Here is a 24,790-nt window from a genome sequence, read left to right on the forward strand (position 1 = left end):
GGCATTGTCTGATTGAATTCTCACCGGGAACCCCTGCAATTTTGACGTCCAAGCCCTGAGGGCTAGTCGAGCAGCTCTGAGCTCCAAGATGTTGATGGGCAACTGCTTCTCTGGCTTTGCCCAAGTACCTTGGCGAGTGCAACCATCCAAAATTGCTCCCCAGCCCGTCAGGCTGGCATCTGTGGTCACTATCTTCCAAGCCACTGGGCTGAAAGACTTCCCCTTCAGTAGATTCTGAGGGTCTAACCACCAACACAGACTTTGTCGGACTCTTGATAAGAGCGGCAACGGGATATCCAAGGCCTGTGGCCTTCTGCTCCATGCTGACAGGATGGCTGCCTGTAGGATGCGAGTGCTTAGAACCAGTAGGATTAATTCCTTGATGGCTTTTACCTTCCTCAGAGGTAGGAACACTCCTTGTTGTTCTGTGTCTAATCTCATGCCGAGATATTCCAACTGCCTTGTGGGCTGGAAAGCTGACTTTTCTCGATTTAGGACCCAGCCGAACCTCTCGAGGTATTGGACCGTGAGGGCCACTGCTCGCTCCAAGCCGGGAGACGAGTGGTCTATGACTAGGAGGTCGTCCAGGTATGCTAGGATCGTGACCCCTTGGATCCTTAGCTTGGCTAGGATCGGAGCTAGGACCTTCGTGAACACCCGGGGGGCCGTAGCCAACCCGAAGGGAAGCGCCACGAATTGGAAGTGACGCGAAGCCACCATGAAGCGTAGATATCTTTGATGTGGCTGATAAATTGGAACATGAAGGTAGGCATCCTTTATGTCTATGGACGCCATGAAGTCGTCCTTCTGGAGTGTGGCAGCTGCTGACCGCACGGATTCCATCCGAAATGAGCGGATCTTTAGATATGCATTTACCATCTTTAGGTCCAAAATTGGCCTGACATCTCCATTGGATTTTGGGATGATGAATAGGTTGGAGTAGAAACCCAGCCCCTGTTCCAGGACTGGTACCTCTACTATTACTTCCTGGGAAAGTAGATGATCTAATGCCGATCTTAATGCGGCTCCCTTTTCCGGATCGTTTGGAATCCTCGACTTCTGGAAATGAGGAGGAGGAAACCTTAGGAAATCTAATTTGTAGCCTGTGGCCACGGAAGACCGTACCCACTCGTCGGGAATGCTGGCTTCCCAAATCTCTGAAAAGAGTCGCAGCCTTCCCCCCACCTTCGTGGGTGGGGGCGCCCCTTCATAAGGTTGGCTTGGGGGCTGGTTTTGCTGGTTTGCGAAACCACTGCCTTTTGCCTCTAACAGCCTGTCCTTGTGATTTGCTGTTGAAGCCGAAGTTTGCTTTTGCAGGAGGCCGTCGATACTGCTTGGCATTAGAGGGCCCCTGCCCAGGGGAATACTGTCGTTTAAACGCAGGCCCCTGAACCTTCTTCTTAGTTGGCAAGAGAGTACTCTTGCCGTTTGAAATGGTCTGAATGTATTTATCTAGGTCTTCTCCGAAGAGTCGTCCTCCATGGAAGGGGAACCCTACCAGGAGCTTCTTGCATGGGGGCTCAGCCTCCCAGCTTTTTAACCATAAGAGTCTTCTCATATGGATAAGGGATAACGATAAACGTGACGCTTGCTGGATAGAATCCTTGATTGCGTCTACCGTAAAACATATGGCCTTAGGGACATCCGAAAATTCTTCTGCCTGCTGGGCAGGAATAAGTTTAAGCATCTGCTTAAATTGATCCGATAATGCTTGAGCGACCCCAATCGCAGCCACAGCTGGCTGTACTACTGCCCTTGCAGTAGTGAAGGAGTTCTTAAGTAGTGCTTCCAAGCGCTTATCAACTGGATCCTTGAACACCTGTATGTTTTCTACAGGGCATGTTAACGATTTGTTAACACATGAGATGGCTGCGTCCACTGCAGGAGTAGCCCATCTTTTGGAAAAATTTTCTTCCATAGGATATAGGACAGAGAACTTCTTAGGTGGTAAGAAGATCTTATCTGGCTTGTTCCAATCTTGGAACAAAACTCCCTCTAATAGAGGATGGATCGGAAACACAGCATTGCTTTGAGGCGCCCTCAGTGAGCCCAAAGCTGAAACCGTCGATACCTGGAGATCTGGTACTGGCAAGTTGAATGCCCTATGGACCAAGTCCGACAATCCTTGAATCCACCAGCTCTCCCTCAGGGAGACTGCCCCAGACTCCTCTGTATCCGGATCCTCGATCCCTGAACCTACTTGGTCCTTGTCCAAGAGGTCGTCCAATTCCCCTGAGGAAAGGACCTCCTCTTCTGAGGGTCCGCGCTCGGGCGACGGAGATCTATTCCGCTTACTGCCCCGCATAGCTGCGGCTATCATTTTACCCATGCTTTTCTGCATCTCTTTTAAAGAGGTGAGTAATACCTCCTCCGTGACCATCTTAGGGTTGGACTGACCCGCGTCAGCTCCAGCCCCAGATCCCGATGGCCCCAAGGCTCCCTGTGGGGAAAGCAGCGGCATAGCTTTGTCCGAGACCTCAGACTCTCTGGGGGAATCCCCACCTCTTGTACCCTTGTTTTTTGATGCCATGGTACAATACCGAGGTACACCTGCTACTTATTGGTACCTGGGACTTATAAATAGTTAAATGCCCAAACACCTGTTTGGGGGATAAAAAAAATGCTTCCTCTCCCCTAGATGACACTTTTTTTTTTTTTTTTTTCAAATCTAGGAAAGAAAAAACATTCTGTCCCCCTGAGTAGTATTGCAAGAAAAACTATGAGATGGAAAAGAAACAGCCTATTCCTAGGCTTGAAAACAGTCTTTCTGAAGACTGCAATATTCTTTCTGGCCACTGTGTGTCCTCGGCGCCCCGTGCTTGCCGTTCTGGTCTTTCCTCCTCAGTTCCAAAGTATTGAATGAGCTATATGGAACAAACAAGGAAGGGCCGCCCCTTCCTTAAGCCACTGACCCGCCCTTCCCCCCCAGCAATCTCAAACAGGAAATGCCCCTCCCGACAGGGGGGGGGGGGGGGGGGGGGGGGGGGAAGGGACCTCTCTGCTCCAGCAAACTGCAGCCTGCAGCCTGGAACCATGAGGAGGTCAGCGTTTTGCCTGCTTTGCAGGCCGTGAGGAGGAAGACTGAATGGAGCATCGCCTGGAGGCTTGCAGGTAAGCACAGCTCTCTGACACACACTTATACTTTTATATCACACAGGCCCCACTCAATGCTTTTCCAACACTACAAGGGAGGTCACATCTTATGGGGAATAATACATATAGAGCCATCCTATCTTTATGATATGTGACTAGTTTGCCAGATGCAGTGCATAACTTTAGGCATGTCCCCTGTGACCCCCCAGAAAAAACCTGCTAAGAACCAAGTTCCGCAAGTTTTCCCCTCACTTACCTGCTCCATGCCGCAGGACTTTGCCAAGCAAGAGGCCCAATCTTCCCCCATCTCGGTGGGGATGTCTAGACCTTCAGGCCCTGGGTTCCTATGAAGGATCCACTGTCCTGGGCCCATATAGCACTCTGGCAACAGAAACATTAGGCACCCAAAGGTTTCTAAGTTCTGGGCCCAGGGTCCAGCTCTCTAAAAAGAAAAGCATTATGGGCTATACCCCAAGGGTTTGGGGTCCGGTTACTGACCACTTTAGCGCTGAGGCTTTTTTGGACAGAACCGGTTAGCTCACCTAATCCCAAGGATGTGGAGGCAAGCTAAACCATGACTAACACCTAAGACACTGGCGGAAAAACTGAGGTACTCCTCCTATGGGAGGGGGTTATATAGGGAGGGGCATTTCCTGTTTGAGATTGCCAGTGTCTACACCTGAAGGTACTCCATATAACCCATATAGTAATGAATGCCGCTCTGTGTCCCGTGATGTACGATAAAGAAATGCTGGCTACTGCTGGCGGAACCCTAGGGTTCCATGGAACCCTGGATGAGAATGACTGCTGTAATCTAATAGACCTGGTCAAACATGTCCCCCTCTCTTCATTAGCATTACAAGTCTATTTTCATGTCTCCTGGAACAAAGCACCAAGAAGAATAATGGGTTGTCCAGGTGGGTAGAGAAGGACTTGGTTTAGGGAAGGGCCACCATGGCTTAAGGAAACGCTGGCTACTGCTGGCGGAACCCTAGACGAGAATGTAATCCAATAGACCTGGTTAGACATGACCCCCTCTCTTCATTAGCATTACAAGTCTATTTTTTAGGTCTCCTAGAATAAAGCACCAAGAAGAATAATGGGTTGCCCGGGTAGGAAGGGGATTGAGGAAGGACTACCATGGCTCTGGGTATGCTTCAGAGAACATTCCAGAACATTGGAGGAATATTCCGACCAACGGTTTTCTTTGCATAATACAGTTAAGTGCTCACCTCTATAATATCTGCATTAGTCCGGCTCTCGTGAGGCTCGTTGTACTCTGTGTATTTCAGCAGCACTTTGTCCATGTCGGTGCTGGCATACTGAAACAGTTTGTTTGTGTGGTTGAAGATGATGAGGGCGATCTCGCAGTCGCACAGGACGCTGAGCTCGTAGGCCTTTTTCATCAGGCCAAACTTGCGCTTGGTGAACGTCACCTACGGGGAGAGAGAGAAAGAATAAAGAGGCGTCAAATGGCCGTCAAAAGTCACGCCAACTTGTTGGAAACATTTTTTTCACAGAGCAAAAGGGGAAGCGGAGGGGTTAAACCACACGCTTGTGCAGCTGTCACTACGCTTGTGCACCCTTGTGAATCCCCCTTCATTCGACTTGCGAAAGAGATTTGTTATTGTGTTCAGCTGTGCTACAGACAAAAAGAGCACCTGTTGTGCTATCCAAGCCACCTGTTCTACAAGTGTGGCCAATAAACAAAGCCTGACCATTTGCTTGTGTGGTGGAAATGAAGAATCCATTACAGACCAAGCATTGTGCATTTATCCATCAATCAATGGTGGTGATGGGGTGAGGTGTAAGGGTTACAGGGTGTCAAGGCTGGGCGAGAGGGGGTGCCATGTATGGGTGATATGTGGGGGTAAAGGGTGACGGTGGTGAAATGAAAGGTTTACACTGCTCCACCGTCACCCAGCAAACCCATGTCATTCCTTACACCTCATCTCCCCTTCTTCAACACGACATGTCAAGGTCAACGTGACACCCCCTATTTATCACTTCCCTTATTAAGCACCCCCATATCACCAAGTAATTGTACACCTTACCTGGTCACTCAGCACCCCCATATCACCATTATATTACACCCCATTACCCAGGACACCCATGTCATTCTGTAACCCTTACACCTCACCTCTCCTCCCCTTACCGAACTTCCTCAACCCAACATGTCAATGTGATATTACACCCCCCGTTATTCAGTTCCCTTACTCTACACCTTACCCTGTTACTCAGCACCCCTATATCACCCTTATAACACACCCCAACACCCAGCTTCCTCACCCTGCAGCCCCATCTCACCATTTACCCCTTACACAACGTACTGCAACCCTTACACCACACCTCCCGTCACCCAGCTTCCTCCTCCTGCAACCCCATGTTATTGCATAGCCCTTACACTAAACCCCATCACCCCCATATCACTTGCAACCCTTATACCACCCCCCCCCCCCGGTCACCCAGCTTCCTCCTCCTGCAACCCCATGTTATTGCATAGCCCTTACAACAAACCCCATCACCCCCATATAACTCGCAACCCTTATACTACACTCCCCCGTGACCCAGCCTTCTCCTCCTGCAACCCCATTTTATCTCATAGCCCTTACAACAAACCCCATCACCCCCATATCATTCGCAACCCTTACAACACACCCCCCTGTCACCCAGCTTCCTCCTCCTGCAACCCCATGTTATTGCATAGCCTTTACACTAAACCCCATATCACTCGCAACCCTTATACCACACCCCGTCATCCAGCTTCCTCCTCCTGCAACCCCATGTTATTGTATAGCCCTTACAACAAACCACATCACCCCCATATCACTCGCAACCCTTACAACACCCCCCCCCCTGTCACCCAGCTTCCTTCTCCTGCAACCCCATGTTATTGTATAGCCCTTACACCACACCCCTATCACTCCTCATCCTGCACCTCCACCTACCAATACCCCCATATTGCTCTTCAAACCATACACCCCTCCCATCATCCAGTTTCCTCACCATGAACCCCCATGTCACCCTGTACCCTTAAACCTCACCCCCTCCTTACCTAGCCCCTCATCCTGCATCTCCATGTCATCTTGACACTGCATCCCCTATTGTTTAGCTCCCTTACTACACACTATCCATGTTACCTGGTAACCCTAACACCACACCCCAGCACCCCCACATCAAACGGAAACCCATACACTACACTCTGTCAGCCAGCTTCCTCAGCCTGCATCTCCATGTCACCCTTTACCCATTACACCCCATTCCATTGTGGGATGGGGTGCAAGGGGTAAAGTGTGCAGAGTGAGGGGCTGGGTCACCCTGCAACCCTTACACTACACAACCCATCACCTAGCTTCCTCACCCTGCCCCCTCAATTCACTGTGTAACCCTTACACCATACCCCATCACCCTGCTTCCCTTACACCACACACTACCACTCTGCATCCCTTACACCACACCCCCTGTCACCCATCATCCTCACCAGATACCCCCATGGAGTTCTATAACCTTTATGCTGTACTTCGTTAACCTTTCTTGATTATTTTTTTTCTTTTTTTGCTTGTACCAGCTTTTGAGTCATCTAAATGGAAAGTTCCCATTTATTTGCTGACATGAATGGGTGTGCCTTCTCTTAAGCAAGCTCCATTTGGTTCTCTGACTGGAATACAAGCTGGTAAAAATAAACCACTTTTACTACTACTACTTCTGATAATAATTCTAATAATAACTCCCAAACCAGTTTATCAGCACCGAAGAAGAAAGTTTTCATTGCATTAAATAATTTGGACATATTCATTATCCAGCGCATCCTGTATTTAAAATATCTCTACCAGGGTGATCCTACCATGAAAGTCCTAGTTCAGACATTTCCTTTTATAGAGTGACAATGTTCTGTTCCAATCTCGCAACTGTGCTGCCAACGTTGTCACCAAGGGCTTTTGCTGAGGACTACAAGTGCCAGTTTAAACATAAATGAAGCAAGCCCGGTCCACGGTTGTCACCATACCATGCAGCCATAGCTGGAGTGCATAAAGGCAGGACGTTCCTGCAAAGAGGTTGCATGACATCCACAACACTGAGATGTAAAAGTATAAAAAAAGGTAAATATGAAGTTTGAAATACAAAAATTATCATTTATGATACAGAGTGCTTTAGCAAACTGTCATTCATTTAGGGTTTCTACTTTAATGTTGGAAGCAGTACCAGGAACTTGGGAAACGAGATCCCTTCTACCAAAATCCCTTTTACCCGTCTACCAAAAACCACTTCTACTGAGATTCCTTCTTCCAAAATCCATTCTACCCTTCCACCGAGATTCCATCTACCCTTCTTCCAAAATCCCTTCTACCGAGATCCCTTCCACCGAGAATCCTTCTACAAAGATCCCTTCTGCCCTTTTTCCAAAATCCCTTGTACCGAGATCCCTTCCACTGAGAATCCTTCTACAAAGATCCCTTCTGCCCTTTTTTCAAAATCCCTTCCACCGAGACTCCTTCTACAAAAATCCCTTCTACCCCTTTTCCAAAATCCCTTCCACCGAGACTCCTTCTACAAAGATCCATTCTTCCCGTTTTTCCTAAAATCCCTTGTACTGAGATCCCATCCACCGAGACTCCTTCTACAAAGATCCCTTCTTCCCTTTTTCCAAAATCCCCTGTACCGAGATCCCTTCCACTGAGAATCCTTCTACAAAGATCCCTTTTACCCTTCTTCCAAAATCCCTTCCACCGAGACTCCTTCTACAAAGATCCTTGCTACAGTTCTTCCAAAATCCCTTCTACCACGATCCCTTCTACCGCGATCTCTTCCACTGAGAATCCTTCTACAAAGATCCCTTCTACCCTTCTTCCAAAATCCCTTCCACCGAGAATCCTTCTGCAAAGATCCCTTCTACCCTTCTTCCAAAATCCCTTCCACCGAGAATCCTTCTACAAAGATCACTTCTACCCTTTTTCCAAAATCCCTTGTACTGAGATCCCTTCCACCGAGAATCTATCTACAAAGATCCCTTCTACCCTTCTTCCAAAATCCCTTCCACCGAGAATCCTTCTACAAAGATCCCTTTTACCCTTCTTCCAAAATCCCTTCCACCGAGACTCCTTCTACAAAGATCCCTTCTACCCTTCTTCCAAAATCCCTTCTACCGCGATCCCTTCCACCGAGAATCCTTCTACAAAGATCCCTTCTGCCCTTCTTCCACAATTCCTTCTACCCATTAACGACATCCCTTCTACCCAGATTCCTTCCATCGGTATCCCTTCTTCCGAGATACCTTCCACTGAGAATCCTTCTACCGAGAACCCTTCTACCCTTCTTCCGAGATCCCTTCCACTGAGAATCCTTCTACTTAGATCCCTTCTTCCAAAATCCCTTCTACTCTTCTGATGAGATCTTCTTTCAAGATCCCTTCTATGGAGATCCTTCCTACTGAGTATCCCTTCTACCCAAATTCCTTCCACCCTTCTGCAGAGATCCCTTTTACCCTTTATCAAAATAATTTCTAAGCTTCTATTAAGATCCCTTCTACCGAGATCCTTTCTACCATTCAACCAAAATTCCTTCTACTGAAATCCCTTCTACCCAGATTCCTTCCACCCTTCTGCAGAGGTCCGTTTTACCCTTGTACCAAAATTCCTTTTAAGCTTCTATCAAGATCCCTTCTACCGAGATCCTTTCTACCCTTCAACCAAAATCCCTTCTACCGAGATTCCTTCTACCAAAATTCCATGTACCCTTCCACCAGGATCCCTTCTACCAAGATCCATTTTACTTCTACCCTTCCATCAATATTTCTTCTACCATACTCCCCTCTACCCTGCTACCAAGATCCTGTCCATCCTTCTACTAAAATCACTTCTACCAATACCCCCTTCTAAAAAAAACTGATATGAAAGCCAAAAGGATATTTGGCTTACCACCATCCATTCATAAGTGAGATAACCATTCTGGGTGGCCTTAGTTTTTAAAGAGCACCTGTCACCTTCATACTCTCTCGAGTCCCGAGAAGCATTCATGCACAGACCCTACAGTCAAGTTATAAATGAATTTTATTGTTGTTTTAGCCTCTTGGTGGGTAGCTGAAATTCATCAAATGCCCTTCTACATTTCTCTCTGCTCATCAATCTGATTCAAGGTGTAATAAGCCATTAAATATTCATTTTCCTACCTGAATTCCCTATGTCCCCCCAGCCTAACAACCCCGACTCTCTCACAGCAGCTGTGCTTTCTGTATAGGCTGCATTACACCAATACACACAGGACTGAAATCCTGACTATAATGGAGGAGAGAGAAGGATAATTACTTCACATTGCAAATTATGTATTCATAGAGAAACTGGAATTAAAGAGAAATTTAACAAAAAAAAGATTCTAGATTCATCATACATTTCAGTAAAGTATACATGGCGGCTTGCTTTAAAATTATCGCAAACTGGTATTACCTTCCCAATGTACAGAATGCTACTATGGGATCTATTCTATAGCACTTGGATTATAATGGCTTTAAAAATACCTTCCCCCAGCCAATAGAACGTAAACTGGAGGTCAACGATTTCTACAGTAAAATGAGTATAACGAGAGGGGCCAAATACATTTTATTATTCAAATTTGCCACCTTAACTGAATTATGTTGAAGACCTGGTTTCCAATGACAATAAAAGATTCTCGCCTTCCTCACAGCGACCTCCACGCTGTCTGTGACATCACAGCAGGCCCATTTAGTCTTCCAAGGTTCGTAGTCCCCCACCCCCTTCACATCTTCATATAACCCCGGCCGTGAGGTTTTCCCATGTCAGTCAGTGTCTGAATCCATCACCTGTCAGATATATGGTATCAAGGGGGCTGCTCAGGGCCTTGGCAGCGTCTGGACATAATCTCAAGTCAGGAGCCTGTCTGACGCGGCCTCTAGAGCCAGTCTTCCCGTCTGGAGTCCCACACACACACTCACAGAATAATAAAGAAGGCAAAATGTATTCATCTCTCGGAGATACAGATGAGACGATCCGTAAGGGAAAAACATCAGCTGTGTTATACACATGAAGGGATTAAAGAAAAAAAAAAGTGGTCACGTGGGGTGCAAGATAAAAGAGGTCTGCCGGGGACATGATCTGAGCAATAGTTCTATCATATTTGGAGATATTTTGTTGCTGATTGTTAAAGCTTAGAAGAAAAAAAAAAAAAGCGCTATAACTCATACCGTGTTTGCCCGAAAATAAGCCCTGGTCTTATATTAATTTTGGCAACAAAAGACACAGTAGGGCTTATTTTGGGGGTAGGTCTTACCATGTAATGTGATGTCTTCTCTCCCCCTCTCCTTCCCTGCCTGTCAGGAATCCCCAGTGTGACCAGAGTTGAAAATGCTTGTAAAATCCTATAATCCACTCTATTACCGTGGTATATAATGTACAATGTGTGCGTTTCTGTAATATAATTGTGCCAAATACCTTCGTTATAGCGCCGCTCTGTGCTTCTGTGACCCGCCGGAGCTCTCTTCCCCGCAATTATATTACAGAAACACACACATTGTACATTATATACTACTGTAATAGAGTGGATTATAGGATTTTACAAGCATTTTAAACTAGGGCTTATTTTCAGGGTAGGGCTTGTATTGCAGCCCTCCTGGAAAATAATGCTAGGTCTTATTTTCGGGGAAACACGGTACCAACCAATCACAATTCTCCTTTGGGTCTTCGAATTCAGTAAAGTGAGATCTGACTGGTTATTTGGGTTACTGCGTGTTGTACCATCACTTGAAACAGACTGGCTTGCAGGCGCGGTTGAACTGACAATTTTTTGGCTAAAGTCAATTAACTAATCAATTTGGTGAGTCAGCAGGGCCACCCCTACTGTTAAGTTTGGTGGATTCCTCTGAACTAGCTAAAATGTAAGTGTATGGCCAGCTTTAGTCTCCTAGTCCAGTGGTCACCAAACTATGACTTCTATCCTTTTATCTGGCTTTGGGGCACTATTCCTCCACCTGACTCCAACGATGGGGCACATATTCCTCCCACTGACACCAACGATGGGGCACATATTCCTCCCACTGACACCAACGATGGGGCACATATTCCTCCCACTGACACCAACGATGGGGCACATATTCCTCCCACTGACACAAAAGCTAGAGCATAGATTACTCCCACCGACGCTGAGACATTTTATACTCCCAATGGCCACCGTTCGACCCCCCCCCCCCTGTCTGAAAAACAGTCAACTGGCCCTTTGGTTAGAAAGTTTGGAGACCCCTGTCCTATTCTATGAACTACTTTGCTTTTTGTGTAAGGAATGGAACCTTCCTAGTTAACAGAATAATGCAGTCCTAGTGTAAAGAGTACTACAGTTTGCTGCGCTCCAGCTCCTGGAGGTGACATTAGAGCCACGTGCGGTTTCTGTTCCTTTTCACGTAACCTAGTCTGTATTCTCTTGTGGCATCCAAGCTACACATCTTCCTGCCAGCTGCCCCTAAGCCATCACCCTCTCATCGCCTTGTTTCCAGGAATGCTGGTCATCAGAGGCCTCTTAGGCCTCACATCCCACTGCCAGAGGCCCAGAGTACAGGCTCAAAATGCCTTTTGTAAGACCGAACCTTCCATAGACACTTAGAGCATCCTTTTTCAACCTTTTTCAACACAGAGAGACCCTTGAAATAACTTTCCGGTCTTAGGGAACCCCAGCTAAACATGCCTATAGCTACAACTCATGATACATTAGTGTGATGTTCTGTGGGAAGAATGCGCCCTACACTTGTGATCATCGAGAAGAATTTCCCCCTTATAGATCGCTAAAAATATCAATGGTGTCAGTGAGAACTTATCCGAGAGGCACAAATTGCTCAAGGAACGCCTAGCAACCTCTGGAGGAACCCTAGCTCAAGGAACCCCTAGCAATCTCTGAAGGAACCCTAGCTCAAGGAACCCCTAGCAACCTCTGGGAGGATCCCTAGCTCAAGGAACCCCTAGCAACTTCTGGGAGGAACCCTAGCTCAAGGAACGTCTTGCAACCTCTGGAGGAACCCTAGCTTAAGGAACTTCTAGCAACCTCTGGAGGAACCCAAGCAACCTCTGGAGGAACCCTAGCTCAAGGAACCCCTAGCAACCTCTGGGAGGATCCCTAGCTCAAGGAACCCCTAGTAACTTCTGGGAAGAACCCTAGCTCAAGGAACGTCTTGCAACCTCTGGAGGAACCCTAGCTCAAGGAACTTCTAGCAACCTCTGGAGGAACCCAAGCAACCTCTGGAGGAACCCCTAGCAATCTCTGGAGGAACCCCTAGCAATCTCTGGAGGAACCCTAGCTTAAGGAACTTCTAGCAACCTCTGGAGGAACCCAAGCAACCTCTGGAGGAACCCTAGCTCAAGGAATGTCTTGCAACCTCTGGAGGAACCCTAGCTCGAGGAACCCCAAGCAACCTCTGGAGGAACCCTAGCTCAAGGAATGGGGCACTATTCAACAATGGAGCACTATTTCTTCCATCAATACCAATGATGGGATACTATTCCTCTTACTAATAAAGGGCACCACTCCTCCTCCTATGGACCACCAACCCTGAGGCCATATTTATTCTCACTGATGCCAGGCCCGGGACACATTCTGCCCTCCTAAAGTCTAAAGGACAATCAATTAGCCCTTTGTTTGAAAAGTTTGGAGATCCCTGCTATAGAGGGATATGCTTTGTTCATATTTCATGTCTGAGATTTTAAAACCACTTGGCGACCGCGACTACTGTATATACGTCTGCAGAATGGCACGCCTGGGCATATGGACGTATATATACTTCCCCTTTAAGAAGCGACATTGTGCGTGCGCAAGCTCCGTGACTATGACCGTGGGTCCCGCGATCAACTAACGGAGAGGAAGAACTTGTTTACATCAGCATTTCCCTGTTCTGCCTAGTGACAGGACACTGTCATCGGAAGCAGTGATCAGTGTCGTGTCACACGTAGCCCACCCCCTCCTACAGTTAGGACACACTTAACCCCTTCAGCGCCCCCTACTGGTTAACCCTCTCACTGCCAGTCACATTTACACAGTAATCCGTTCATTTTTATAGCACTGATCGCTGTATAAATGTGAATGGTCCCAAAATAGCGCCAAAAGTGTCCATAATGTTGCAGTCATGGTTAAAATCGCAGATCGCCGCCATTACTAGTAAAAAGAAATAATAAAAATGCCATAAAACTATCCCCTATTTTGTAGACGCTATGGCCCAGATTCACAGAGAGCAAGGCGCACATTACGCCGCCGTAGAGTAACCAATGTACGCTACGCCAACGCAGCACAAATAGGAAAGCAATGCATTCAGCAAGCCAGTGCTCCCAACGCTGCGCCAGTGTGGCGTGGGATTCGAAGGCGTACGCCTGCGTAGGTGGAAGTGGACGTGACCCATGCAAATGAGGCGTGACCCCATGCAAATGATGGGCCGAGCGCCAGACAGATACGTATCAGGAACTGCGCATGCGCCGTGACGTGGACGCATTCCCCAGCGCCTGCTCACAACCACGTCGGAACAACTGCCTAAACTACGCCGGATCACTGCGTACGGCGTGAACGTAACCTACGCCCAGCCAGACACACGTCCAACGTAAAATACACCGGCTTGTGTTCCCTGGTGCAGACCTGTGCATGTCTGCTGCTGGGTTGCACCTCCTTTATGGGGAATAACTTTACGCCGGAGGTACAACTTACGTGCACCTTGCGTAGCCTGCGTTGGCCGCACGCAGGTTCGTGAATCGCCGTATTTCCCTCATTTGCATGTTTGAATGGATAATCAATGGGAGCGGCACCATGCGCCCAGCCTAAATGTGCGCCCACCCTACGCCGGCGTAAGCAAGTTACGTCGGCGGGGTGTAGCCTGATTTTAGACGCATGTCTGTTCGTGGGTCTGGCGCACAGATACGACAGCGCACATTTGCACTTACGCCTTTGGGCAGCCAAATGGTCCGGGGCAGAAGTAGTTAAAATAACATCCAATCATGAAGCTTGATCAAGACGCACACACAAACAATGCCGAAATAAAAAAAAAATTATGTTTTTATTACAATTTTCTGAATAAAGCACAGCTGGCAAAAATTAGACCGCATTGTCATCGAGATCGGTATAGCGTTGTTATGGCAATATCCCCAAAAATTCTGAGCTGCCTATAATTGGATATTTGCAAATTCGAACCAAAAGGCAGCTGATTTTTTTTTCATCACGAGATGGAATTGTGATTTATTTATTTATTTTAACCACTTCTCGCCCGCAGTAAGTCATATGACGTCCTGGACTTCTGCCTGTGATTCTGTGCACAGCAAAAACGATCATAGTGCCAGTTCTGCCGCTTGATCGTTCTTACGGGCGAAGGGAGGGGACGCCCCCCCCCTCGCGCCGCCATCCATTGCTTCTCCTGGCTCTCCCGTGCCAGAAAGAATCGGTCGGTGCCGGATGACGACCATAGAGCTTTCATCTCTATGACCGTCGAAGGACCGAGCTCGACGTTATGACGTCTCGTCCGGGGCCTGCGGATGTAAACAAAGCTGCGATCGCGGCTGTCGGCATGAGATTTGTAAAAAAAAAATTGCGATCTCATGCTTTCCAGCCTGGAGGAGAGATGTGAGGGTCTTATTGACCCCGCATCTCTCCATAAAGAGGACCTGTCACAATAGATTCTTATTACAAGGGATGTTTACATTTCTTGTAATCGGAATAAAAGTCATCAAAAAAATGTAAATGTAAAAAAAAAGTGTTAAAATAATTAAGTAAAAAAAAATAAAACATTTTTAAACGCCCCTGTCCCCGGTAGCTCACGCTCAGAAGCGAACACACACGCAAGTCTCGCCTACTAATGTAAATGCGGTTTAAACCACGTGCGTTAGAGCGCGAGCAACAATTCTAGCACTAGACCCTAACTCTAAACTGGTAACCTGTAAAGCATGACATGTTAGGTATCTACCGTATATACTCGAGTATAAACCGAGATTTTCAGCACATTTTTTTGTGCTGAAAATGCCCCCCCTCGGCTTATACTCGAGTCACCTTTTTGCGCCTGATCTCCCGGACTTTATGGACCCGGTACCAGCCGGCTATACGTCCCCTGGACCCCAAACTTGGCACACACTCTTCTTCTACAAGATTACAAAGTTTGTTGTCCGGGGGACCTACGGCCCGGGAAGCACCCATTTTCCAAAGCCGAGCACCCCTTCCTTAGACTCCAGTGTTAAACGGCAATTTTTCCAGTTAATTTGGGGATACCCGGTACTGGCTGGTCGTAGGTCCCCTGGATCCAGAAACTTGTAGCCCCATTTCTCCTCTACAAGTGTGCAAAGTTTGTTGTCTGGGGGACCTACGGCCGGGGAGCACCGATTTTTCAAAGCCGGGCACCCCTTCCATAGACTCCCATGTTAAAAACAGTAATTTTTCCAGTTAATTTGGGGATACCCGGTACTGGCCGGTCGTAGGTCCCCTGGATCCAGAAACTTGTAGCCCCATTTCTCCTCTACAAGTGTGCAAAGTTTGTTGTCTGGGGGACCTATGGCTTGGGGAACACCGATTTTTCAAAGCTGGGCACCACTTCCATAGACTCCCATGTTAAGCAGTAATTTTTCCGGTAAATTTGGGGACCTGGTACTGGCCGGTCGTAAGTCCCCTGGATCCGGAATTGTAGCCCCCCATTTCTCCTCTACAAGTGTGCAAAGTTTGTTGTCTGGGGAACCTACGGCTGGGGAGCACAGATTTTTCAATGCTGGGCACCCCTTCCATAGACTCCCATGTTAAACGTCAGTCTAGCCATGGACACAGAGAGGCATGCACATGGGCACAGTGAGGCATGGGCACAGTGAGGAATGCACATGGGCACAGTGAGGCATGGGCACAGTGAGGCATGGGCACAGTGAGGCATGGGCACAGTGAGGTATGCACATGGGCACAGTGAGGCATACACATGGACACCCTAGGCTTATACTCGAGTCAATACGTTTTCCCAATTTTTTGTGGTAAAATCAGGTGCCTCGGCTTATATTCAGGTCGGCTTATACTCGAGTATATACGGTAATTTTGTAGCAAAAAATTATGATTTTTACATGTAGGAGAGAAGTGCCAGAATAGGCCCGGTATGGAAGTGGTTAAGGAAATGTCGGCGGTGAGCATGGAAAGTGTCACTATTGTAGCCAGAGAGGGCTTCCTCTTCAGCCACTGATCAGAGCGTTTCCTCTTCCTTCCTGCCAACCACCATCCCCACCTCCTCCAGAGCAGGCAGGGTGGCACACGGGCACTCCGCTCCTGCCCCTTAGCCCTCTTCGCGTCGCCCTGTCAACAAGATAAGGGCGGCTCTTTAATTCAGCGTGTCTACAGATCCACTTTGTGTGATAACAGTATCCAGGCCAGGCCCTGAGCTAATTAATGTCTCTCTCTCCCATGCAATCTCACTCGCTCCTCCTGGGAAGAAGGAAGGAGAGGGGGGAGGGGAATGGAGACCTGGAAAAAAAAAAAAAGCCTCTGTCATGCTGAGCCGCTTATTAGGAGGGATTACTGAATTATATTAACACTTTATTGTAATAGGCCCTTGTATGCTTGTTGAGGCTTAAAAAATCCTCCCGTGGCGCGAATTCTCGGTGCAACGGGTGTGAATGGCCAGGGGCTTGAAAAACAAGATGTGGGCCAAAGAAGGCAATGCCGCAAAGGTCTCTGGGTAATAAATTAGAACAGTATGGCTTTTGGGTGATCAACTCGAATGGGTCGAATTTTGAAAGAAGCGCCGATGCACTTTGAATGACAATTGCGCGGTCCATACAACGCTGTACCCAAATTATATTTTTATCATTTTTTCCCCCACAAATGGAGCTTTCTTTTGGTGGTATTTGATCACCTCTGCGGTTTTTATTTTTTGCGCTATAAACAAAAAAAAGACAGAAAATTCTGAAAAAAGAACATAATATTTTTTTACTTTTTGCTATAATAATCCCAATTTTGTTAAAAAAAAAAAAAAAAAAAAAAAAAAGTTTCTCAGTTTAGGACGATACGTATTCTTCTACATATTTTTATGTAAACATTGTCAACAAAGGGCCGGTTTACTGTCCTTCAGACTTCAGGGGGCTGTATTGTGGTTATTGGGAGTTTAAATTATGCTGATGTCAGGAGGAGTGAATGATGCTGGTTAATAGGGGGAGGAAAAGTGCTGCATCAGTAGAAGGAAAAGTGCCCTATCATTGGTATCAGTAAGAAAAGGTGCACCATCATTGGTGTCAGTAGAAGAAAAAGTGCCCCATCATTGGTGTCAGTAGAAGAAAAAGTGCCCCATCATTGGTATCAGTAGGAGGAACAGTGCCCCGTCATTGGTATCAGTGGTAGTAAAAGTGCCCCAGCATTGGCATCAATGGAAGGAAGATTGCCCCATCATTGGGATGGTGTGACTGTGAACCCCTCATAATGGGCACAGCAGGTGTACAGACCCGGGAGCTCAGCACAGGGATGGTGGGAACCCCTCATAATGAACACAACAGGTGGGCAGACCTTGACACTCAGTGAAGAGACTGTGGGAACTCCTCATAATGGGCACAGCAGGTGTACAGACCTGGGAACTCAGCACAGGGATGGTGGGAACCCCTCATAATGGGCACAGCAGGTGTACAGACCCGGGAACTCAGCACAGGGATGGTGGGAACCCCTCATAATGAACACAACAGGTGGGCAGACTCGGGAACTCAGCACAGGGATGGTGGGAACCCCTCATAATGGGCATGGCAGGTGGTCTGTCCGGGATTCAAACTGAGGACCCCAGTGCTGCAAGGCATAAGTGCTAACTGTGGTGCCCGCATTCTCCACCATTTACAATAAATGCAGCAAGGATCATGGGAAACCCTCATAATGGGTACAGCAAGTGTACAGACCCGGGAACTCCGCACAGGGATGGTGGGAACCCCTCATAATGGGCACAGCGGGTGTACAGACCCAGGAACTCAGCACAGGGATGGTGGGAACCCCTCATAATGGGCACAGCAGGTGTAAAAACCCGGGGATCTCAGCCCAGGGATGGTGGAAACCCCTCATAATGGGCACAGCAGGTGTACAGACCTGGGAACTCAGCACAAGGATGGTGGGAACCCTTTCTAGTGGGTACAGCAGCAGTACAGACCTGAGAACTCAGCACAGGGATGGTGGGAACTTCTCATAATGGGCAGAGCGGGTGTGCAGACCTGGAAACTCAGTGCAGGGATGGTGGGAACCCCTCACAATGAGCAAACCTGTGTGAAACAGAGATCTCATCAATAGAGTCTCCAAGAGATACTGTACATGAAGCCTAAATTGTCAGTTTTCCATGGCGTGTTCTTTAACCCAGTGATATTTTGTGCTCCGATTCAAATATCTGAAAACGTCACTGGATCAGGAGGTACAAAGTGCCCCGTGCCTCGCTGGTCGGTAGCTGTAACCGGGTTTAACCCTATCCCCGCCCTGCCAGTACATAGGAATGCAGAGGCTTGGCACCACGCCGTGTCATTATCGAGCCGGTCATGCACGCTGACATCACGCAATATAGAAAGGAACAGCTGCTTGCTGCCTCATTTCACCATCAGTGCCATGGTCACAGAGCTGGAAAACGCGACGGCCAATCAAACGCCCCTGTTGAGATCCGAGAGGCAGCGTAGTCCTGTCACAGGCTGCACACGGCAGCAGAGGATTGTGGGAGAGGACTGTAGCTCAGGGGCTCCTTCGATGATCAAGGCCAGCCTCGTAAAAAAAAAAAAAAAGCCTTGTTTTGGCACAAACCGCCTCGGCTGTTTCGTATTTCAGCCCTGTGCGGAAACTACAATTCTGCAGCCACTTCTTTTCTCTTTTAAGAGGAGGGAGAAAAAAAAAATGTAAACAATTTTACCAGGCCTTCCAAAAACAAATCAGTTAGTGACCTTACAGAAAGAAGAGACCCTACGGGATTAATTTTCTGGTAACTGGCCAATAAAAAGGGAAGCGATTGGTTCTAAAGCTGAACTCCAGGCACAAAAACATTCATTTGAATAGATTCCTCAATAGCCACAGAGGGTATGCATCCACTTTGTGTACACCAAATGCATTTTCAAAGCCAGATATCGCAAAAAAATTACATTGTAACTGTGCTGTGCAAAGATGAGAGCTGTGGGAGGGGCCCCGCAAGCTTCACCCACAACATGTTCCCCATAGAGAACTATAGGAGGGGGCGGAGACAAGACCAGCCATCCTGCACAAGAAGAGAGAGCAGCAGTGATTGGTCTTTATTACAGGAAGAAAGTCTCATATCGTATTACAGCACGGATCTGAAAAAAAAAAAAAAAATACACAAAGCACACCGAGATACAAGAAGAATACGCATGAGAAATACGTTTAGAGAATACTCTGTGTTGAAAAGGCTGTTCTATACCCACTAGGGCAGGGGTCTACAAACTTCAAGGGCTCCTCTGGGGTGAAAAAAAGATTGAGGAACTGTATTGTTATATGGATTTAGACCAGTCATTCTCAAGAAGGGTTCCTCCAGTGGTGGCCAGGGGTTCCTTAAACTGTGGCTGACTGGCCTATTTTTTGATGTCGGGGGCCAACGTCACTTGGCATACCCAGCTGCAAGACACCAATGATATTTTTGCCTGTTTACAAGGAGGACATTGTGACCACCACTCAACAGGGGGCATTCTTTCCGCTGGAAACCAATGTAGGGGGTATTTTTTCTATTAACTACCAATGAACTGGTTTTAGAAAGGGTTCTCCGATACCTGAAAATTATTTCAAGGGTTCCTAGGTGGTAAAAAAAAAAGGTTGAAAAGGCTACATTGGTGGTAAAAAAAAAAGGTTGAAAAGGCTACATTAGACTAATCTCTATTCATCTCCTGAAGATGTGGACATACAGTTTACGGAAAATGTTCTTTCTAGCTGTCTGTAAAGAGGACATTGTGACCACCACTGTACAGAGGACCTTCTTCCCACTAGCTACCAAATTAAGAGGCATTTGTTTCTATTGACCACCAATAAACTGGTTTTGGCAAGGGTTCCCCAAGAAAATTATTTCAAGGGTTCCCCAAGAAAATTATTTCAAGGGTTCCTCGGGGGTAAAACCGATTGAGAAGGCCATTTTAGACTAATACCTCTACTCATCTCCTGAAGAAGTGGACATACGGTCTACGAAATTTTTTCTCTAAGTAGGACATTGTGACCACCACTGTACAGGTAGCATTCTCCCCACTAGCTACTTGCGTAAAATAAAAATTTTCGTAGACCGTATGTCCACTTCTTCAGGAGATGAGTAGATGTATTAGTCTAAAATGGCCTTCTCAAACTTTTTTACCCCTGAGGAACCCTTGAAATAATTTCCAGGTCTCGGGGGAACCTCTGCTAAAACCGGTTCATTGGTGGTCAATAGAAAAAAAATGTCTCTTTTACGTAAGTAGCTAGTGGGAAGAATGCCACCTGTTCAGTGGTGGTCACAATGTTCTACTTGGAGACAGCTAAAAATAAAAATTTTCGTAGACCGAATGTCCACTTTTTTACCCCTGAGGAACCCTTGAAATAATTTTCAGGTCTCGGTGGAACCCCTGCTAAAACCGTTTCAATGGTGGTCTCCTGAAGAAGTAGACATATGGGGCCAGATTCTCAAAAGAATTACGCTGGTGTATCTACAGATACACTGGCGTAATTCGAATTTCCCGCCGGTGTAACATTGTTTTCTATCCAGAAAACATGATACGCCGGATTTACGCTAAGATCCGACTGGCGTAATAATCTTACACCGTCGGATCTTAAATGTAATGTTACGCCGGCCGCTAGGTGGCGTTTAGGTCGATTTCTCATTTGACTATGCAAATGAGCCTGATACGCCGATCCCCAAAAGTTTTTGCGCTGCCTCGTCGTCGTTTCCGTAAGCGTAAACTTACCCCTGCTATATGAGGGGTAAGTTTACGAAGGTCCGTCGTATGCCATGTTAAGTATGGCCTCGGGACAGCGTAGTCTTCTTCCGTCGCTTACCTAAGTCGTTCGCGAATAGGGATTTGCGGAAATGACGCTCACGTCGGCTTCATTGACGTTTTCCGACGTGAGTTGGAGCATGCACACTGGGCTATTTTTACGGCCGGCGCATGCGCAGTTCGATCGGCGCGGGGGCGCGCTCAATTTAAATACAAGCCGCCTCCTTTAAATTACGCGGCCTTACGCCGGGCCATTTACACTACGCCGCCGCAAATTACGGAGCAAGTGCTTTGAGAATACAGCACTTGCTCCAGTAAGTTGCGGCGGCGTAGTGTAAATGGCTTGCGCTACGCCGCCGCGGATTCTATGAGAATCTGGCCCCTTGTCTACGAAAATTTTTATTTTTAGCTGTCTCCAAGTAGGACATTGTGATCACCACTGAACAGGTGGCATTCTTCCCACTAGCTACTTGCGTAAAAAAGAGAATTTTTTTCTATTGACCACCAATGAACCGGTTTTAGCAGGGGTTCCCCCGAGACCTAAAAATTATTTCAAGGGTTCCTCTGGGGTAAAAAAAAATAAAGGTTGAGAAAGGCGATTTTAGACTAATACAGTACCTCCATTCATCTCCCAAAGAAGTGGACATATGGTCCTCGAAATACAGATCATCCCAGCGCTCATCTATTACTTTTCGCCTTATGCATTATAACGTTGGCTATCTATAGACCCAATAGTAGTATGAGATGTGGTGTATGGTGGGTTAGAGCAGGAGGGTGAAATGAAAGTATGGGCAGCAAAGTGGCTAAGCAGTTAGCACTTCCACATGGCAGTAGGGTGACCAAGGCCGCCACATCACCGCTTTACTCACTGACAGTACTTGTCCTGGCCGGAAAAGCCGGGAGGAGCACAATCCCCTCCCTATACTTGTGATTGGAGAAATCATAAATCCCGCCTCTTGGCCCAGATTCTCGTATCTGGGCGTAAAACTGTGCAGGCGTAACGTATCTGCTTTACGTTACGCCGCCGCAAGTTTTACAGGCAAGTGCTTTATTCACAAAGCACTTGCCTGTAAAGTTGCGGCGGCGTAGAGTAAATCCCCCGGCGCAAGCCCGCCTAATTTAAATGAGCCGGGTAGGGGGCGTGGAGCATTTAAATTATGCGCGTTCCCGCGCCGAACGTAATGCGCATGCGCCGTCCCTAAAATTTCCCGACGTGCATTGCGCTAAATGACGTCGTGGTTTCGACGTGAACGTAAATGGCGTCCAGCCCCATTCACGGACGACTTACGCAAACGGCGTAAATTTTTAAATTTCGACGCGGGAACGATGGCCATACTTAACATTGGTTGCCCCTCATATAGCAGGGGCAACTTTACGCCGCGCAAATCTAACGTAAACGTCATAACTTCACTGCGTCGACCGCGCGTATGTTCGGGAATTCGTGTATTTTGCTAGGCGACACCTAGCGGCAAAAAAAAAAAATTGCATTTAAGATCCGACAGCGTAAGAGCCTTACGCCTGTCGGATCTAATGGTTATCTATGCGTAACTGATTCTAAGAATCAGTCGCATAGATACGACGGCCCAGATTAGGACTTACGACGGCGTACATGGCGTTGCGCCGTGGTAAGCCCTTTGAGAATCTGGGCCATTGTGTCCAATCACTGTGCTGTGATTCGTTACAGCACAAGCTGATTTTTGGGAAGGGAGGGGTGTCCCTGAATGGTAGTTTGGAAATGTGGTCACCCTACGTGGCAGCACTGGAGTCGTCAGTTTGCATCCCAACCACGGCACAACCTGCCTGGAGTTGGCATTTGCGTAATCGATTTGGTACCATTGAAGTCCTGTTGTGAATACAGACTTCTATATACCCATTTAGCAGCGGGAACCATTCCTAGTCACGTGACTCGTCAGCCATAATACAAGGAGGCAGAAACGAGTTGAGCTTTAAGAGCTAAGCAGTGGTGACAAGGTCAACTGCCGTGGGCGCTCATCCTTACAGAACGAGTAGTGCAGGCTACGTGGGAGGTTGTATTACAAGATAATTCTCCCACACAATGCTATTCTGCAGATGCACAGCACAATGGTTACTGGAGCCCTCCTCCCACCACGTTCCCCTGACCCATACCTCCTGTCAGCCTGCGATAGGACTGTCAGGAGGCCTCTTGTTTACATTGGTCTCTCCGGGTTTCCTCTGCAGCAGTGACTTCCTGTTAAGGCTCGGGTGATTGTGACCAAGCAGGAAGTCACTAATGAGTGACAGCGGTGACAGAAAATGCCGTATTGTCACTGGGCGATGGAGCTAAAGTGTCTTTCCAGCGACGGTGGTGAAAGTCAATTCTGATCCCATGGGCCGATGGGTCACACTGGGAGCAAAGTTTGCCGATTCTTTTCTTATTGGAGCCCAGTAATATGCAAGCATGATATAATTGGGAATGCTGTATTATGGGATGTCACCGCTACTGTGGCGACAGAGCCAAATGTTTTTTTTTTTGTCAATGTAATGTCATTCAGGCAAGTGTGTAGTAGCGTGGTTTCCATATGTTATGTACATATGGGAACCTCGTGACAGAAGAAACTAATGAAATTAAATGTCGCCTGTGCATTATTAATTGAAATTTTAAAAAAAAGCAGTACATCGGCCCAAAACAGTGGCATATGGTGTTTGCTTGGAATTGTGGTACGAGGGGAATTTACGCATGAAAAGTGAACCTGTCAGCGCGGCTGTTTTCTGTCACTGCCTTTTAGAGATGGATGTGGCCTTTGTCTGCCCTTGAAAGCACAAAGATGGGTTCATTTTGGGGTTACAGAGATGGTTGGGGGTTGCAAAAAAGGTTAAGGTTTGGCTTACAGGATGGGGGTTATTGAGGAGGTATAGAAAGGATTAGTGTTAGGGTTACAGCAGTGTTGGGGGTTACAGGGAAGGTCAGGGTTAGGATTACAGAGATGGGCTATATGAAGGTTACAGAGAAGTGGTTAGGGTTAAAGGGTGGTTTAGTATGAGTTTTACAGAGGGGGTCGGCGTCGGCGTTACAGAAGGGGGTCGGCGTCACAGAAGGGGGTCGGTGTTGGCGTTACAAAAGGGGGTCGGCGTCACAGAAGGGGGTCGGTGTTGGCGTTACAAGAGGGGGTTGGCGTTACAAGAGGGGGTTGGCGTTACAAGAGGGGGTTGGCGTTACAAGAGGGGGTTGGTGTTACAAGAGGGGGTTGGTGTTGGCGTTACAAAAGGGGGTTGGTGTTGGCGTTACAAAAGGGGGTTGGCGTTACAAAAGGGGGTTGGCGTTACAAAAGGGAGTCGGGGTTGGTGTTGGCGTTACAAGAGGGGGTTGGTGTTACAGAAAGGGTTGGCATTACAGAAAGGGTTGGTGTTGGCGTTACAGAAGGGGTTGGTGTTGGCGTTACAGAAGGGGTCGGCGTCACAGAAGGGGTCGGCGTCACAGAAGGGGGTTGGCGTCACAGAAGGGGGTTACAGAAGGGGTTGGCGTTACAGAAGGTGTTGGCCTTACAAAAGGGGTTGGCCTTACAAAAGGGGTTGGCGTTACAGAAAGGGGTTGGCATTGGCGTTACATGTTGCCAGGGCATTATTAAAATGAAATCTTAGGGTTACAGGAAGGGTGAGTGTTGGGGTTACAGGAGGAGTCAGGGTTAGGATTACAGAAAGGGGCTATATGAAGGTTACAGAGAGGTGTTTAGGGTTACAGGGAGGTTTAGTATGAGTTTTACAAAGAGGATTAATGTCAGGGTTACAGAGAAGGTGTATGTGAGATATACAGAGAGGGTTAGTTTGGGGGTTACAGGAGGGAT

The 24,790-nt window shown here is 47.5% G+C and overlaps 1 protein-coding gene across 13 annotated transcripts in view; it reads right to left on the reverse strand.

The window, feature by feature from the left end:
- The window catches only part of MEF2D (myocyte enhancer factor 2D), a 309,684-nt gene that overhangs the window by 83,612 nt on the left and 201,282 nt on the right, over window positions 1-24,790 (reverse strand). For all 13 annotated transcript variants that reach the window (XM_040332929.1, XM_040332932.1, XM_040332940.1 and 10 more), the window contains one exon: window positions 4,326-4,529. In XM_040332929.1, coding sequence (XP_040188863.1) covers window positions 4,326-4,529 — 204 coding nt within the window. The remainder of the gene's footprint in view (window positions 1-4,325; window positions 4,530-24,790) is intronic.

Source organism: Rana temporaria, chromosome 13, assembly GCF_905171775.1.
Source record: "Rana temporaria chromosome 13, aRanTem1.1, whole genome shotgun sequence".
In the NCBI taxonomy this organism is placed as follows: Eukaryota; Metazoa; Chordata; class Amphibia; order Anura; family Ranidae; genus Rana; species Rana temporaria.